Raw genomic sequence first — 16,758 nt, 5'->3', positions numbered from 1 at the left:
TTGGGAACCCCTTGCAGAGTCCTGGAAAACAACAGGCTAGGCACTCAAGCATTGCTAGTTTTCTCCAGGTTTCTCTCTCTAGACTCTGAGTTCCTCAAAGATAAATCTTCCACTGTGTTTATTAAATACTTCAAAGGTAAGTAGGTCTTCATCAAACTCTCTTGAATAAAATTCCTTTCAGGTGTCTTCCCAGCCAGATTTAGCTGGCTGTATTAACACTTATTGAGAGGTTCTAACTGCTTTGCATGTATCAGCTTAATCTTCATGATAACCCCAGGAGGTAGGCTTGTCTCCATTTTATAGATAAGGAAACAGGTGAAGAAAAACTAAAAAACTTGATGGAAGTCAACTACTATTAAATGTAGAATGACGCAAGAGCTCTAGGGCCCTCCACGTCTAATAGTTGATTTTTTTCATTCCTTTAATTAAACCTTTCCAAGAGACTTATAGCCTCCTATGGCTGATGACAATGGTCTTCCTAAGATTTCACCAAAAATACATAAGAGTTGCACTTAACCATGAAGGACCTACTTATGCACCATGTTGCAAACGCCACAGGTCCCAACCAGGAGATTTCAATCTACTGGATGATCCTGATGTTTTATCTGATAGAACTTCAAGCTGGCTACCAGCATTGCTACACCCAACTAACAACTTGCATAACTGTCCCACCAGGCAACCATGGGAACTCAAAAATGGCTTTTCACTAGGAAAAGGATGAGGAATCCTAGCCTGAGCTCTTTATCTCTTTACTTCATTGTTAAGGCTAATAGTTTAAATATCAACTTTGATTTTATCTCACCAATCACTATTATCTAGATCGCCTGTGCTTGAAATGACTTAGGTAAGTGGAAAATAGAGCGTATGGGAGAGTTCAACTGATTCCCACACTTGCATGGCAGATGCGTTTTTAAGGCATCTGCACCTCAATTTTGTGACAAGTCACAACTACATTATTTCCACTTGACAAATGAAGAAACAGAGATTCACAGAAGTTAAGTGACCCAGCAAAGATGTGCGTGAATTTGTGTTACAATGTAGGACTTCTGTCCGGGGATTTCTCTACTTATATCATTGTTTTTTGGACACAAAAAGCAGCTGTAGAAATTTTTGCTTGGTCATAGTTTAGGGAATAAATGTTGTATTTTGGGGGTGAAAAAGGCATTCTTTTCTTTGAAACCAGGTTTAAAAAGGGAGGGTCCTTAAATTTCAGGTCTCATAAACACACTCCAGGAAAGATACACAAAAATGTAAAGGAGAAAGAATGGCATCTATTGGGGCAGGAAATAATCTAAGTGTCCTTCAATCTGTGTCCCTCATTGGGAAACTTTTTTGTGGGGGAATGGGTAGTGTTGGGATCATCCCAGCCTTAAGTAGACTGACTGCAAAGGTAGTCGTCATCTGCTGCACTGTGAGTTCTCATCCCTCCCCCTTTATTACCTCCTCCCACAGTCACGCTTGTATCTTCATCTGAAGTTTAGAAATTGTTGCTTTGGTTGACTGCCTGGTACTAACCAACAAGTGCTGTTGCTATAATTTCTAAAATTAAAAAGTTCATACACGTAAGATTTTTGTAGTTTTTCTTAATTTTTAAAGGTGTACATCTCCTGTGTTTTGTGACTGAAATTGGCTCCAGTCTCTTCATGCTACTGTGTCCAGTCTCTGAAATAGTAATTTCACTCATGTTTGGTGGAGGATATTTAAGAAAAAAACTCTCAGAAGGGTAGCAAACTTTACTGATCCTAAAATCTAGTAGGTGAACAAAGGAAATGACAAATTTTTAATCAAAGTAAGCAATAATGACAGGTTTATTGAAAATTTCCAGTAGAGAAAACCCACTAGTTTTGGAATAAAAGTACTCAATGTACGAGAGCATAAGTGAATACAAAAGATTAACAGAAGAAAGATAAAACCAAACATAGTACAAAAAAATTTAAAAAGTTTGAAATGAATTCAAACTGGGATGTTCTTTAAATCCTCCAAATATTTAACAGTTACTAAGTTTGGCAAAAAATTCACTTGAAAATTAAAGCCTATTTCTGTACTGTAAACTCCGTAAAAACTGCTTATTAAATTCAAGCACTCCATATAACTGGTATTGAAACATGTAAGCAATTTCAGAATAGCAGGAATTATTCATTTGTTCTCACAGTTACATGAATTAACCAGCTGCAGAACTGCCTTTTGAAGAGCATGAGATAAAAGAATGCCAAAAGAGAGAGAAAAAAATGATAAAAATCTCTAAAAAATGGAAACACAGCAAAATTCAGATATCAGTTTGTTTCTTTAAAGCAACAAACTGAATTTTTACAGTATAGTCTACATTTGCAGTTGTCATTTCCCTCTTCCCCCCACCCACCTCAAATACTCCTAAATTCACTAGTCTAATCAATTCTTAACTTCCAAATACTCTGTACATACATATTTAGGAAAGAGCATATGCCTAGCATTATTCTGACAGCAAGTATGGTCAGTATACAATTTTAGAAAGATTATTATGTATATCATCAAGACTAACCTTTACTGAAAACAAACAAACAAAACCATCGCTAAACAAATAGTTTTAAAATATTATGAAAACCCATGAAAAGAAGACTCAACATGGGCTCTAAACCTGATAAAACACGTTTCAGAACAACTATTAATGCTAAACTTCTGCCCAACGATGACCTTAAAGTGCCAAACACCAAAGAATCTCTTAGGACCATTTTCTAATAGACAATTTGTCCCTGGCTTGGCCATTTCTCCTTTAACTATACACAAAGTCCTGCTAAAAGTCTGCATTTTAGTTTGATTTTACAATAGAATGTTACGATGTAAACTAAACAGGTTCTTGATATCAACAGTATGTTACCAAGGTGGGTTTTTTTGTTTTGTTTTGTTGTTTAAATTTCTGAATCCAACAGTTGGTCACAGAGGTCAAGTATTATCAAGGCTCCTTTGTCAGTTCTCAATCGTGTCTGACTCATCCATCCTTCAAGTACATGCAAGGCTCAATAGTTTTCAAGAGGCAGATGCCTGGGGCCATTTAAGACACAGATGAAATAGGATTATGAGGTGAACCCATTTGAGTAAGAACTTTATCCAGCCACTGGAGGGGGCCGTGCAGATGTATCTCAATCCAGCAGGGGGTGCTAGTAACATCCTGGCGGTGGTATTCTGCTCCCCAGCCCTAGGAAAAACATACTGGAGGTCATTTAACTTGTTTTAACTCAGTGGTTAAACTTATTAAGTAAGAAGGGTTCACATAACCAAGACTCTGATTAAAGCTATGCATCTTTCCTCCCTGCCCCCCGCCGCCGGGGAGAAAAAAACACACATATACAAACACACATATAATTTGGCAGGCAATTTCAAAGGATGGATGTTAGCTCCCCAGGGTCCATCCAAGGATTCCAATAAGAATTACCAGTCTTGAGGAATGAAGATTTTAAAATACATTATAAAGTTGTCTTAATAAAGGCACTGTAAAACTTTTATTTTAATTGCCCATTTCTGATAGTAATGTAATAGCTATTATTAAATTCTCATTTTATCAAGAAAATAAAACAAAAAAGCTATGCTAGACAGACTGACATTCAATTTCTTCCTTATTCGGCCACTGAATCAGCCTCCTATCAACACACAGCTCTTGATCTTTCAATCTCTAAGCAAAACGGGCAGGAGTACATTTAAGTATCCAAAAAGCTATTATTGACACCTAGCCATTGCCATGAATCAATACATTCTATCATTCATTTGTACAAGAAGGTAGCTTGTCAGAACTACTGCATTAAGACAGTAGAGTTCCACAGAATAAAGTCACTATGAAAAAGAGAAAAGTAACTGCTACTGCAAAGATCAAAAACTCACTGGTGGGGATGGACAATGATTAATCCTTTAGTCACTGTTTCATGAGGAGTATCAGAGAAGGTTGGGTTCTATTTATTTCTGCTACCTATCTACTCCAGTAGTTTTAAGAAATAGATCTGGGGCCAGGTGCGGTGGCTCACACCTGTAATCCCAGCACTTTGGGAGTCCAAGACGGGCAGATCACCTGAGGTCGGGAGCTCCAGACCAGCCTGGCCAACATGGTGAAACCCCATCTCTACTAAAAATATAAAAAGTAGCCAGGTGTGGTGGTGTATCCCTGTAATCCCCGCTACTTGGGAAGCTTAGGCATGAGAATCACTTGAATCCAGGAGGCGGAGGTTACCACGAGTCAAGATCACACCACTGCACTCCGGCCTGGGTGACAGAGCAAGACTCTGTCTCAGGCAGGTGGATCACTAGAGGTCAGGAGTTTGAGACCAGCCTGGCCAACATGGCGAAACTCTGACTCTACTAAAAATACAGAAATTAGCCGGGTGCTGTGGCACACGCCTGTAATCCCAGTTACTCGGGAGCCTGAGGCAGGAGAATTGCTTGAACCTGGGAGGCGGAGGTTGTAGTGAGCCGAGATCACACCATTGCACTCCAGACTGGGCGACAGAGCAAGACTCTGTCTTAAAAAAAAAAAAAAAAAAGAAAGAAAGAAAAGGAAATGTATCCGAACATCAAAACTTGTATAAACTACATCTATATAGATATATGTATCTACATAGATGTACGTACACTCATGCGTTTGTAAATATAAACAAACTCCTAAATTTAATTTACAGGCTTATGTGCAGGTTTCCTCCATCAGATATCAACATCTTTGAAGGCAGGAATTTATCTTTACCTCCGATATATAGCATAACGACAGAAGGCAGAAGCTCTATAAATATGTGTTCAGCTGAGCTGACTTGGACTTTTCAGACATAGAGTTTAAAGTACAAATAATTTATAAAATATGTTTTATGTTAACATCCAAAAATCATTTTGAAAACAGCTCAAGATTGGCTACTGTTAGTAAAATGTTCTGTTACAATTTCTTTAAAATGTTGAGTGGGAGAGGATAAAGTGTGCAGTCCATATAATAAAGAACAGTTCTGTAAAAACAGTGTGCACATTTTTTGTTGCTAATATATGATAAACAGTTTCTCTTTAACATTCAGCAGGATTTTTAAATATTATTTACCTTCGGCTCTCTAAATCCAACTTCCAGGCTAAGTTCATTATATCTTGTATAATTCTCCATTCTAGTGCTTATCAGATTATAATTAAAGATATACTAGAGCATAAGGATCTTGATAATAGAGACTTTAGGTGCTTTTTCATCTTTGTATTACTTCTCTGAAATAGTGCTAAAATATCTGCTGAACGAATAAAATCTAATAAATTTTGAATGCATAACTTTGCATTATAAATACTTTTATTAGTGTAAAAGTTTTTACTTGTGTAAAAGTAAATTATTAAAACTGTACAAAAGTAAAATAATGAACATTGATTGGATAAACAATAAGAAATGAGTTTGAGCAGGAAGCTAATTGGAACATTAAAGTCATAAATTCTCCTAGAGTGGTCCTTCAATAATAGACTCACTAAGGGACCTTAATAATAATTACCACAGTTCTCAACTCCATCCACCCCCATTTCAAAGATAATAAAGATGAGAACCAGAGAAGAAATCTGCCTTAATCACACAGTTAAAATGGCAGGAAAAAACTGGAAACTGCACCTCGACTCTCAAGAGTTGTTCTTTCCTCCATACCAATAAAAACAATAAACGAAAACACTTCTGGCAGGTCACTGTTCTAATTTTAAAAACCATTTGAGCCAAATGCTAAGTCAAAAATTAAACAGCACATGTTAATAATGAATAAGATAGGTCTTTGTAGCCCCATATGTACATAGCATATAGGTCAACCTCTTCAAAGTGTAAAAAAAATTTCTTAATACTAACAAGGTACCAGACTCAGCTACAAATAACTGTTGAAGTACACTGCAAAAAGGAAGCAAGCAAGCAAACAAACAAAAACAAACACTAAGGGAACACACTGAAAATCTAAGATGCTTTAAATAAGTAGGAAAAGTAATTATATTCAGGAAAAGGTATCTTTGATCTAAGGGATGATTAACAAGTAAGGCTCCAAAATTATCCTCAGTAATAAATACATTACAAAACAGGTTTAACAACAAGTTTTGTGAGCTTCTGAACAGAAGACATAAAAGGTAATTGCCTCACTCAAATATATAATTAGTTCTGTTTCTCAAAGTACAAGAGGATGAAACTTATTTTTGAGAATTCAGAGACAGGTCAGTTACTAGAATAAGTCACTGACTCATGAAATCTAATCAGACATTTAAGGTTTTTTAGATTTCAATGGCATCCTAAAAATTTTTATTTCTCAGAGGCAGAAGATGAGACAGCAAAAAGATCAATTATTATGAGCAATGTGTTTAACCTTCTCCCTCATCAAACCTTACAATGCAATCTTTGAGCTAAGGCATCTATTTATCTTGGGCAAGGGCCTTATTAACTTTTGAATTGTTAAGAAAATCATGAGGCTTACTGAAACCACTAAAAAAACCTGACCAAACACAATTTCCAATGTGATGAACTTTAATTTTTACAAAAAGATCACTTCCTTACTCTTGAAACAAAAACAAGCATTACCATCATAAAAGTACTAAAAACAAAGAACGAAAAGTAAGGAAGATATGTTTACTCAACTGATCTTGTAAAACAACCATGTATTTAAATTATATTTTAAATATGTAACATAACATATTCTACTGGTAATACAATAGCTAAAGCGGTGCTATCTGAATAAGGAAAAGGCTATTAAAACCCACAGCTATTGATATTTAATACAAGTACTCCTATGTTCCTATGATATTTTCCTAATAATTGACACTCTTGTTACAGTTTAAAAATGCCTAGATAATAAGTCAGCTAATATAAACATATTATCAAGAAGATATAGATTCACATATTGCCAAAAAAAAAAAAAAGCACAGCAAAAGTATGTTAGACCCTAAATGGAGGAGTCAGAGTTCACTTACCTTCACAAAGCTCATACGTATAGTACACATTTTTGTAAGCTCATAGACTGTCTCAAATCCATGGTTCACAGACTGTGCCAATAACTGAGCAAATTCTTGGTTGTTAAAAATTTTCAGACTACACCCACTAGGGATCTTGCAAACAGTAGTAGGATGAAATCCATGATGGTAGTTGCAGTTCCGACTTTGCACAAAGATGCTACTGTCACTAAGGCATTCGGCATATACCTCCCCTCCAACATAATAAAGATGAACTCCTATTGGAAGACAAAGCATATAATTTAGTTATTATTAATTTTTATAGCTCAAAGGCACCTGTGCAGCTTCAACACAGAAACTTAAATTTACATGGATTTAAACTTCGGCTAGTTAGATAGCTATTCTCTAAGTCCTGTACAACAGGGGTCCCCAACCCCCGAGGCCATGGACCTGTATCAGTCCGTGGCCTGTTACACAGCAGGAGGTGAGTGAGCAAGCATTACAGTCCGAGCTCCTCCTCCTGTCAGATCAGTGGCAGCATTAGATGCTCATAGAAGCATGAACCCTATTGTGAACTGTGCATGTGAGGGATCTAGGTTGCGTGCTCCTTATGAGAATCTAATGCCTGATGATCTGAGTGGAACAGTTTCATCCTGAAACTATCCCTTCCCCATCCCCTGTGGAAAAATTGTCTTCCATGAAATCGGTCCCTGGTGCCAAAAGATTGGGGATGGCTGATGTATGATTGATAAAATCTTAGTTAACTGTATTAGTTAACACAGTATCTAGGAGGTTTCTAGAAAAATAACAAAATGTTTAAAAAAATACTAATAGGCCAGGCACAGTGGTTCAGACCTGTAATCTCGGCACTTTGGGAAGCCAAGGTGGACAGATTGCTTGAGTTCAGGAGTTCAAGACTAGCCTGGGCAGCATGGCGAAACCCCATCTCCACCAAAAAAAAAAAAAGAAAGAAAAAAAAGAAAAAACATCAGCTAGGCACAGTGGTGCACACCTGTAGTCCCAATTACACAGAGGCTGAGGTGGCAGGATTGCATGAGGCAAGGAGGTCAAGGCTGCAGTGAGCTGTGATCAAGCCACTGCACTCCAGATTGGGTGACAGAGTGAGACCCTGTCTCAAATAACAACAACAACAACAACAAAATGAAGCGATTTCATTTTGGTAAGTAATTAATGTCCTACTTGGCCAGACATGGAAAGTATATTTGCACTCTAAAAATACAACATAATAAAACCTGGATGCTATGTATTTACTATAAAGCACTTTTGCATTTATTGTACAGCTAAGATGTTTGGAAAATTTTAGAAAGGGAAGAGAGGAGAAAGAGAAGAGAGGAACTGTAAAGTCACAGGTGGAAGAAGTATTGCCAAGAGCTGTAAGATATGAGATCCAGTAAAAAAAACCATGAAAATGAAACTAGAAAAGTCATACGGTGTATGTAAAATTAGATCTCACTAAACTATCACCTGCTCCGAACTTCTTCCTTTGAGACCCAGACTGCTTAAAGTGTAGCAAATTGGTCTTACCCTGCCTTTAAAAAAAGGAAAGTAGGGGTAAAAAACTCATTCTCACAAAGCCCCACACCACTGTGGGAGATGACTTTATATAGGTCCCCCAGCAGCGTTAGATCCTATGTGGGTTTAAATGATCCACTTTGTAGGTAACTCTGGTATGGCTTAGTCAAGGCTATACTGTGTCTCATAGAAAATGTTACATGTTGTGTTTATATGTATACACAACAGTTAGGATTTCTGTAACAATTAAATAGCTGCTGGAACAGAAGCCCATTTGTTTGGCCTGATGTAGATAAAACAATTTAAGAGTGTGTGTGCTACTAATTTTTCCTGATAAAAATGACAAATTTTCATCCTGAAAAATCAGAAAGTAAATCAAAATATAAAGAGGTAGAAAATATTATCACTCTTTTAGTGACTCAGAGGCAATAATTATTAATAGTTTGATACACTGTATTTGGTTTTGGCTATCATTAAAATGTCTTTGCAAACATTTAAAATATCTGTATGATTGTATGAGTGTTTTTAAAATGATTTTCCCATTAGTGGACCACTGGGCTGATAGCAATTTTCTGCTTTTATAGTAATGCCATGATAAATGTCTCTGGACAATTTTTGATAATATCCTTAGGAGAGATTCCTGGAAGTTAAATTATTGGATCGAAGGCTGCTGATTAACTCTGCCAAATGACTTTCCAGAATGCATCAATTTACACTGTCACCAGCAGTGTAGGAATGCTTTTCTCATTTCACCCGTGCCAGTACTGAATCTGCGTGTATAGCAAAAATAAAATTCCCCTCATTTATAGTTGACAAATAATTGTTTAATTTGCCTGTGAGGCTGGATATGTTCTCAAAGTTTATCAGCCATCTGTGTTTCTCTTGTGAATTCACTGTTCATATTTCTTATCTATTTATCTCACTGGGGTCCTATTTTTACTTTTTTTTTTATGAACTGTTCATGTAAGAAGGATATAAATACTTTCTTATTTGTTTCCCTGTTAGTCCTTTGTCTTTTATTTGTGACATATTTTTAGCCTACAGAAGTATGCAATCTCTTAGTCAAACCTTTTACAATCCTTTGTTGCTTTTTATGCTTAGAAAATTTCTACTTCTCTGATCAAGCATATTTTCTTCTAGCTTTTTAATTGTTTGCCTTTTGAAAAACATTCAACTCATTAATCTGTTTGCATATATAGTATGAGGTCAGGGTTTCTCTTTTCCAGCCTCACCCAAAAGTTAACTTGGTTTTGTAGAACCATTAGAAGACTCTACTGATTTGCTATGCTTCACTTAACATACATTATATTTTTATGTACAGAATAGTCTGAGTTTAACTCATTCTACTGTTTTGTCTACACACTGGTTTACTTATAGTTTTACAATGTTTTATTAACCCTAATGCCAATAATTTTTTTCTATATTTTTCCATTTACAAAGTTAGCTAGCCTTACTTGCTTATTCTTCCAGGTAATATTCAGAATACATTTTCCAATTTTCAAAAAAATCACACTGTGATTCTGAAAAGAGTTGCTTTAACCTATAAGTTAAATTAGATGGAATTAATACGCTTAAAATGTTCTCACAATATTAAGCCTTCCCTTTAAGGAACACGGACTGCCTATTTATTCACATTTTCCTTCTCTCAGTTAAATTTGGTTTATTCATGTAATTCTCACATATGGCAGGTTCAGATTATTTCGAAGAAACTGATGTTTTCTGTGGCTATTGGGAAGGGGATTTCCCCTTTCATTATATTTTCTAACTGGTTATTACCAGATTAAAGGAAACTGACTTACATAATTTTTAAAAGATAGATTCTTTGGAGGTTTCTAGATAAATAATCGTATCATTTGAATAGGCACAATGCCCAACCATAATACTGGCATGGATGAAGGGAGAAAGGCACTCATATATTTCTGGTAGGAATGTAAATTCCTTTTATGTATGTATGTATTTATTTATTTTATTTTAATTAATTTATTTATTTTGAGACAGTCTCCCTCTGTCACCCAGGCTAGAGAGCAGTGACTTGATCTCAGCTCACGGCAACCTCCGCCTCCCAAATTCAAGTGATAACTTTTCCTCTGCCTCCCGAGTAGCTGGGATTAGAGGCATGTGCCACCACATCTGGCTAATTTCTGTATTTTTAGTAGAGACCCGGTTTCACCATGTTGCCCAGGCTGGTCTCGAACTCCTGACCTCAACTGATCCACCTGCCTTAGCCTCCCAAAGTGCTGGAATTTCTTTTTGGAAAGTAATTGGGTGAAATATATCAATAGATTTTGATCTACTAATTTCACTTCAAGAATCTATCCTGAGAATATTGTCAATCACACATATCATCTACACATAATAATCTGGCCTTATTTCCATTATCTATAATTGTATATTTGAGTACACTATTCAGGGCATCTGGAACAATTTTAAATAACAGCATTCCAAGAATCCTTATTTTCTTAATAATGTTTTAGGAGGAAATGTCCCATAGTACAATTTTTTTTTTTTTTGCTACTTTGGGATAAGAGTCATCTTTAGAATTTAATGAAAAGTATGTCCTTTCCTCCCAAATGTATGCAAAATGTTGTTTATATACAATTTCAGAGGTTTACAGACCAGAGACAGATACCTATGTATGTTATGAACCTAGGTTCTAGCATTTCATTATTAAATTTATAGTCAGAGTTTTTTCCTTTAGTTATATAAGAAAGTATCTACCAATTCCTGATTTAAGAGTTGGAGTTTTCTTCCCGCAGGATTAAATGTTACACTTTATCTTGAGTGCTTTTAAAGCATCTAATAAATAACCTTTTAATCTGGTCCACTGTTCTAAATTTCACAGGTCACTGTTTCATACTTTTACCCCGGAAATAATTTCAGATTTGTAGAAAAGTTTGAAAGGGAACACAGAAAAACAGAACAAAGAATACCCGTATAACCATTATCCAGATGCATCTATTGTGACAATTTACTCCATTTGCTTGATCGCTTGGGCCCTCTCTCCCCACTGCTGCTGCACACGCACCATGCATGTGTGTGTGTGTCTGTCTGTCTGTATGTATTGTAACACAGGTTTTAGGTAGATAGATGGTGAGTGGACAGGTATCTTTATATACTAATTTATTCCTGAACCACTTCCTTACTTAAGTATTTCCTAAGAATAGGGATTGTCTCTTATATAGCCATAGTATAGTTGGCAATGCTAATACATTTAACATTGGTCTAATCCACCATTCATATTTCGGTTTTGCCTGCTGACCTCAACAATGTCCTTTACAACATTAATATTTTTCTCCGGTTCAGTACAGGATCATATCCAGGGCTAGATACTGCATGCAGGTGTCATATCTCTTTAACTACTTTTAATCTGGAACATTTCCATACCTTTGTCTTTTGACACTGATATCTTGGAAAAATTAGTCCCCCTTCTTCACCCTTTTTAATAGAATGTTTTGAGTCTGTCTGATATTTCCTCAGGATTAGATTAGGATTTGCATTCTCAGCTGGAATCCTGCGTAGGTGATGTTATGGCCTTCTCAGGGTATGACATCTGGAGGTAAATGATACCCATCTGTCTCTCATTGGTGATGATAATTTTGATCTCCCAGTCAAAACTGGGCATCCATCAATTATACAATTACAATTAAAATACAAACGATACAGTTTCTCCACTGTTTAGTTAATGCTTTTTATTCTCCCTCATACTAAAAGGCAGTTTGAGGGTAAACACTCTTAAGACCATGCAAATATACTGATTCTCATACACATTTTCTTTATATTTAGCATCCATTGATGATTCTTGCCTGATCATTACTATGATGGTTGCAAAATGATGATATTCGAACTTTAGCACTCACTCTGTATTTATCAACCAGCCTTCCCCATTCACTTATTTATCTATTTATTATGAGTATGGACTTACGAATTCATATGGTTTTTCAATGGTGTAAAATTCAATGCCATACTGAGGCCAGGCACAGTGGCTCACAACCTGTAATTCCAGAACTTTGGGAGGCCAAGGCAGGCTGATCATTTGAGGTTAGGAGTTCGAGACCAGCCTAGCCAATAAGGTAAAACTCAACGACTCTACTAAATATACAAAAATTAGCCGAGCATGGTGGTGCACACCTGTAATCTCCCAGTTACTGAGGAGGCTGAGACACAAGAATCACTCGAACCTGGGAGGTGGAGGTTGCAGTGAGCCAAGATCACACCACTGGACTCCAGCCTGGGTGATAGGGGGAGACTCCATTTCAAAAAAATATAAATAAATAAAATGAAGTAAAATTCTGTAATTTTACTTCATACTGTAATTATTTGGGGGCTCAAATTGTCTGAGAGTTGGCTCCTGAGGCATGCCCCATGATTTCCATCAGCATTTCTTTACTTTCTGCCATAACAGATGCTCTAGGGTCCTCCTGTGCCTACCTATCCCAGCCTAGGGGTCAGCCATTTCTTCAAGGAGCCCTAGCTCCTTTTAGTGGGACACAGTATTAGTGATGATGATCTGAACACTAGACATGCTTATTGCTACTGGGTATGGAAGCTTCTGGGCCCTTTCAGCAGGCAGATCAGAAACCATACGCACGTAAAAACGCATATACATACGCATACACACGCACATATGTAATACATGAGAACATAAACATACATACACACACACATATAAGTATTATTAAAATCAGAATTTTGCATTGATACCTCTATTCTCCTTCATAGGGTTTAGTTTTTGCTCCCCCCTGCATTTATATGTCTGTCTTCCACAGTGGAAACCCAGGCTCCCAACAATATCCACACATTTAGTCATTTGCTTCATCTTTACATATGAAAGTTTCAGAATGGTTTCACTCATACTGCTATGAAATAATCAAGTTTACTAAAAAGAATTTGGGATTTATTTGAAATCCTACCCCTACTCTATCTATTCCACTCAGCCTAGGCTGAGGATATGGACAGTTGTTCTTATATGGACAGTTTCTTATATGGACAGTTGTTCAATTTGGTGTCCCTGTGAAGGTACATTCACTGCAGGGTTCTATTGTGCCACCTTGCACGATGTTTGTGCTAGAATCTAGTTCTTTCTTTTCTATTTACTGAGTTATGGTATTCATCTGAAATACAATTAAGCAATTAATTTAATTTGCTTTTAATTTTAGGTTGTAATTCATTTTTTAACAGCCAATTTATTCTGTAGCAAAATATCATACAGAATAGTGTCTTAAAATGGCAAATCATAATTTCAAGTAATTAATTTCAATATTATGAGAGTTGATCGACCACAAAAATCACTGACTGCAAGAGCTTCTAGATAGCAGAAACTGGAAAAATATTTACAAACTGCAGCAAGTGAACATTACCTGGTCTTTGCTACACTAGTTTGTTACAGGAATGATTTTAAGTCAGCTCTGGAGGAACAGGGACACAACAGATAAACATCCGAAAGAGGTTAAAGCAAAAACTCACCTTTTCCAATATGCCGCCTGGTGTTTTCAATAGTGGAATTCCGGTTAACATTGGAGAGCAGCCCAAGGCAGAAACGGTTCTTATTGTTGGAAGGATCAGTGAAACCATCCACCAACACACTTGTGGAGGAGGCATGGAAAGCTTCACCCACACGATTGTTGAGCTCATAGTAGACAATAGAGCACCAGTGTTTTGGTTCCTCATAAGCAACTGCCTGAACATCTATAGAAAGAAAACATTATATCAACCAAGGTTAGTGCCTCAGGCTCTCAAAAACTGAAACCGTGTGGTTGAATTGGCTCAGGATCATGGAATGAAGACATTGGAAAAGCAATTGCTATTATAATGTATGCAGTTTTTCTATGATGTTTAAAGCAGGTACTTCTTAACTAAATATGACATTCTCCTTACTCTAATTGGAGAAAATTGGAAAACCATTTTCTCCAGTTACTATCAGATAACCAAAACGCCAGCTAAGGAAGCACAGCAAAAGCTTTTGTTGAATATTAACAATATGCTAATTGCTTTGTAATATGCAGAAATGGAAATCACCCCTACCACAGACTTTGGCTCACCATCTAAAGAAACACAACAAGTGACAAGTGAAAAAATAAGTGGGAAGAGAACAATAGAAGATAGGAAATATGCCAAAGGTATTGGCATAAAAATGAATTACTTTTGGCAAGGCTAAGTATGCCTATGCTTATTCAAAGCAATGAAAATCAGTTTCTAATTATTGATAAAAAGTTACTTTACCTCATATTAAGTTGCCAATAACTATCACAGCTACAGTGTTGCTCCAGTTCTCAAACTCAGGAAGAAATCTTGCCAGCTGGCCATTCTTACAGAATGAATCATATCTTTCTCATCCAGATTTCATGCTAACTTCCTTATATTTGCTTTAAGTCATGCAGAGCAGGTGTGTTTTGTCTCTCCATTCCCAGAATGGGCCAACAATGGAAATTACCCAACTTTACTGACAGGATGCAGCTTGTTAAGTCAAATCTCTTAAGACTAACAAATCTCCCAACAGAACATGGTTCTAAACATTTGCAACTAAAAGGCTTTAAAGATGAATTCCTTCTGTAGTAAAACCTCTAGTACCACTGCTTTAGAGATTCCAGGAATACAAACCATATATTTCCAGCATACCAATAATATAATGATCTGAGGTTTTGAAGTCTTGGGTGTACAATAATAAGAGAAAGAAAAGAAAGTCAGTCCACATCAGAAGCCCAGACTATAACTGCTACGGGAGAAACACCTCTGTGTTCTTAACATCAAATTCCACAAATACTAAAATGTACTTTTAGAAATTGGTAAAAAACAAAACAAAACAAAAACAACAACACACACCACACACACACAAGAAAAAAAAAAAAACCAAGGAAAATACTCATTAAAAAACCCACACGCAAGTTAGCTGCTTTATATATGTAAGTAGTTAGCTAAAAACATACACTATCTTCCCTGCTTGCTAAGCAACTCTACCACGTCAATTTGCCATAATCCAAAGAGCAAAACTTTAGTGATTTAAAAGTGCCAAATCTTAAAGCAGACTGCAACATTATTAACAGAAGGCTTTTATCAGCTATCAGGATACTTCAAAATACTATTCATCTAGGTCAGAGGTTGATACATTTTTTCTGTGAAAGGCCAGAAAGATTTTGTGGGCTGTATAATCTTTATCACAACTATCCAGTTCTCCCCTTGTAACACAGAAGCAGTCATAGACAATATGTAATGAATGAATACAGCTGTGGCCCAATAATGCTTTATTCACAAAAACAGATAGCAGGCCGAACTGGCCTGTGGGCTGTAGTTTGTTGATCCCTGCTCTAGGGAAATCACCAAAGGTTAAAAAGAAGTTAAAAAAAAAAAAAAAAAAAAAAAAAAAAGGCAGGGAAGAAAAAAAATGGCCAACATTCCTTCCTCGTGAAAATACTGACTATAAACTATAAAGAAAAAAAATATTTAAAGCTATTTAAATGAAAAAAATCTTAAAGCAATTTAAAGATCTGTTTCCTAAAATCAGACATTTTGGGTTTAGCAATAATAGTTACTGGGTCCACATGCTCCTAATAGTGTGGTACTGTGCCTATTCTCCCCTGGTATCCTGGTCTCCAAATATAAATTCCACAGATGTGTGAAATAAGGGTTATTTCCCCCAACCAGAGTGTTCATTGACAAAGAATTATGTATGATAAGATGTTTAAGAGATAATCAGGAACCATAAAACACAGAGGTAATAAAAAAGATTTAAAAATCATATTGATTAAAACGGTGTACATTCCAATTGATGACACTGTATATCCAAGAAAGGTCCTTTGAGTTCATCACCGATTTTTTTTTTTTTTTGGGTGGGGGGGACTGAGTTTTACTCTTGTTGCCCAGGCTGGAGTGTAACAGTGTGATCTCGGCTCACTGCAACCTCTGCCTCCTGGGTTCAAGTGATTCTCCTGCCTCAGCCTCCCAAGTAGCTAGGACAACAGGCACCTGCCACCACACCCAGCTAATTTTTGTATCTGTAGTAGAGATAGGGTTTCACCATGTTGGCCAGGCTGGTCTCAAACTCCTGACCTCAGGTGATCCACCTGCCTCAGCCTCCCAAAGTGCTAGGGATTACAGGCGTGAGCCACCACACCCAGCCTTCATCACCAATTTTTAAATCGATGTTTAGAGCAGTTTTACATTCACAGCAAAATTGAGTATATGATAGAGTGATTTTCCATATGTCCCCCACCCCCACACCTTCCTAGCCTCCCCCATTATTAATATCCCCCACCAGAGTGGCACATTTGTTGTAACTGATGAACCAACATTCATGCTACAGACCTACACCTGAAGTCTACAGTTTACATCAGGGTTCACTCA

At 36.7% G+C, this 16,758-nt stretch overlaps 1 protein-coding gene across 10 annotated transcripts in view; it reads right to left on the bottom strand.

Moving 5' to 3' along the window:
- Nucleotides 1–1,777: 1,777 nt before the first annotated feature.
- Nucleotides 1,778–16,758, bottom strand: part of SMAD1 (SMAD family member 1) — a 77,626-nt gene continuing 62,645 nt past the window's right edge. For 9 of the 10 annotated variants that reach the window (XM_078001426.1, XM_078001424.1, XM_078001425.1 and 6 more), the window contains 3 exons: nt 13,885–14,106; nt 6,910–7,166; nt 1,778–3,172 (listed from right to left, as the gene is read on the bottom strand). In XM_078001426.1, coding sequence (XP_077857552.1) covers nt 3,029–3,172; nt 6,910–7,166; nt 13,885–14,106 — 623 coding nt within the window. In that variant the 3' untranslated portion in view covers nt 1,778–3,028. 10 annotated transcript variants of the gene reach the window in all.

This window comes from Macaca mulatta, chromosome 5 (assembly GCF_049350105.2).
Source record: "Macaca mulatta isolate MMU2019108-1 chromosome 5, T2T-MMU8v2.0, whole genome shotgun sequence".
NCBI lineage: Eukaryota > Metazoa > Chordata > Mammalia > Primates > Cercopithecidae > Macaca > Macaca mulatta.
The sequence above is the reverse complement of the archived record's forward strand: the minus strand, read 5'-3'. Positions and strand labels throughout refer to the sequence as shown.